This window comes from Plasmopara halstedii (genome assembly GCF_900000015.1).
Source record: "Plasmopara halstedii genome assembly, contig: Scaffold_2225, whole genome shotgun sequence".
Classification (NCBI taxonomy): Eukaryota; Oomycota; class Peronosporomycetes; order Peronosporales; family Peronosporaceae; genus Plasmopara; species Plasmopara halstedii.
The window spans coordinates 1-1,586 of record NW_020189133.1 but is presented as its reverse complement, the minus strand read 5'-3'; the positions used below and the strand labels follow the sequence as shown (position 1 = coordinate 1,586).

The 1,586-nt window shown below is 40.5% G+C and overlaps 1 protein-coding gene across 1 annotated transcript; it reads left to right on the top strand.

Annotated features, from left to right (window-relative positions):
- Window positions 1-201: 201 nt before the first annotated feature.
- PHALS_03388 (uncharacterized protein) lies at window positions 202-1,456 on the top strand (the record flags this gene model as incomplete). Its single annotated transcript, XM_024717592.1, has 4 exons — window positions 202-411; window positions 873-1,012; window positions 1,071-1,161; window positions 1,238-1,456. The coding sequence occupies 4 exons, from the start codon at window positions 202-204 to the stop codon at window positions 1,454-1,456; spliced, it is 660 nt and encodes a 219-aa protein (XP_024583075.1).
- Window positions 1,457-1,586: the final 130 nt, after the last annotated feature.

The following is a 1,586-nucleotide window of genomic DNA, read 5'->3' as shown; positions in this document are numbered from 1 at the left end:
TTTGGTGGTAATATTTACATTCAAGCTGGTATATGGGCTACGTCTGATCGTCGATTGAAAGAGGATATCAACGAAATCGATTTACCGTTTGAGCGATATAAGGATCTTAAATCGATTAGTTATAGCTATAAGAAAGAAGCTAAGAAAAGAGTCGTTTTGACAGCTCAAGATGTTTTGCGTGTTTGTTTAGAAGCAATTACGATGATCGAAAATCAAAATTCGAAAGATGAAGGTGAAACTCACCGGAAGAAGCATTTGAATAGACAAAAGGACTACTGTATTATAAACATGGGAACGCCTCAGATTGGCGGGACACATTGCTTAGCAGTCTCAAACAAACATAAGACTTACTTTGATTCCCTCGGCTTGCCAAGACCACGTGTGATACCAAAAGATTATTCCTGTCGCAAAGTTAATATTCAGGACCCTCGATTTAGACATTGTGGGTAGTATTGCGTCCTGTGGCTTTACTATCTACAGCACAATAAAGTAAATGGATTCTATCAGCTCTTCACAGACCAGTAATAATTTTTGCTGGATTACATAGAGATGGATCTTACAAACTTGGATTACAAGATCATCGACGAATAGGAGAATTATGACAAGTTCTTTGTGAAGGTGTTTTGTCGAGGAAAAGCTTTCTGGTGTTTTTTCATTTGCTATGATTTAGACGAGGATGCGTTTGTGTTACAGTTTGATCAATTGCTCTGTCATGAGCATCCACTTAAATATGGAGAACGCATTATGACAAGTGCCGACTGTTGCAAGTTCGAGATGTAATACAAACTTCCTTTGTTCTTATATACACAAGCAATGAATGTTGAATATATTGGAACGCACGAGCCAGAGCCAATTTGCATTGATGAGAACAGCCAACTCCTAAATCAAAGCCAGAAGTCATTGTTGAGTCAAAACTTACTTTGGATGACCTAAATCGTATTACCAAGAATACTTCTCTAGCCAAGGATTTTGTGGAAATACCAAGTCTAGAACAGTTGCTGGCTAAGTACCAGTAAGATCATTTTTTTATGATGTCATACTCTGGAGCACTCCAGTGGCAATCACATTAGCGGATTATCGTTCGAGTGTATCTGTCGATGTCGATTTCAATTAGGCATCACTGAGAAGGGTATCAAATTTGTTGAAGAAGATAAGAAAGCGGTGAGTGGGACATATGTACTTCCTGGTGTTAATAAAATTTAGCTTAATAAACGGTTATGGATGGAATTCCATCCAGCTAGTTCCAGATTGTATCTACGAGTGTGAAAATGGACCAAAGGTCAAGAAAATCTCTGGAAAGCCTCCTCGTGGTGCAACAACAGGCCGATTGGTTCTGGGCGTTAGCGCAGCATCAAACACATCAGCTGCAGGAATTTGCACGAACGGATTATTTCCAGTGATCCAAGGAGTTAGCATTGGGACGGGCATTGGCACGAGAGGCAATTCTCGACGCTGACGGAAGGGATCGAGTTGATTCAATGTACGAGTATCAAGCGGAGCACTTCCAAAACTCACTTGATCCGCAACTACCACTCGGTTTCCTGCCCGTCGATATAGAATGGCAACGCAGGCAAACGTTCCATTCA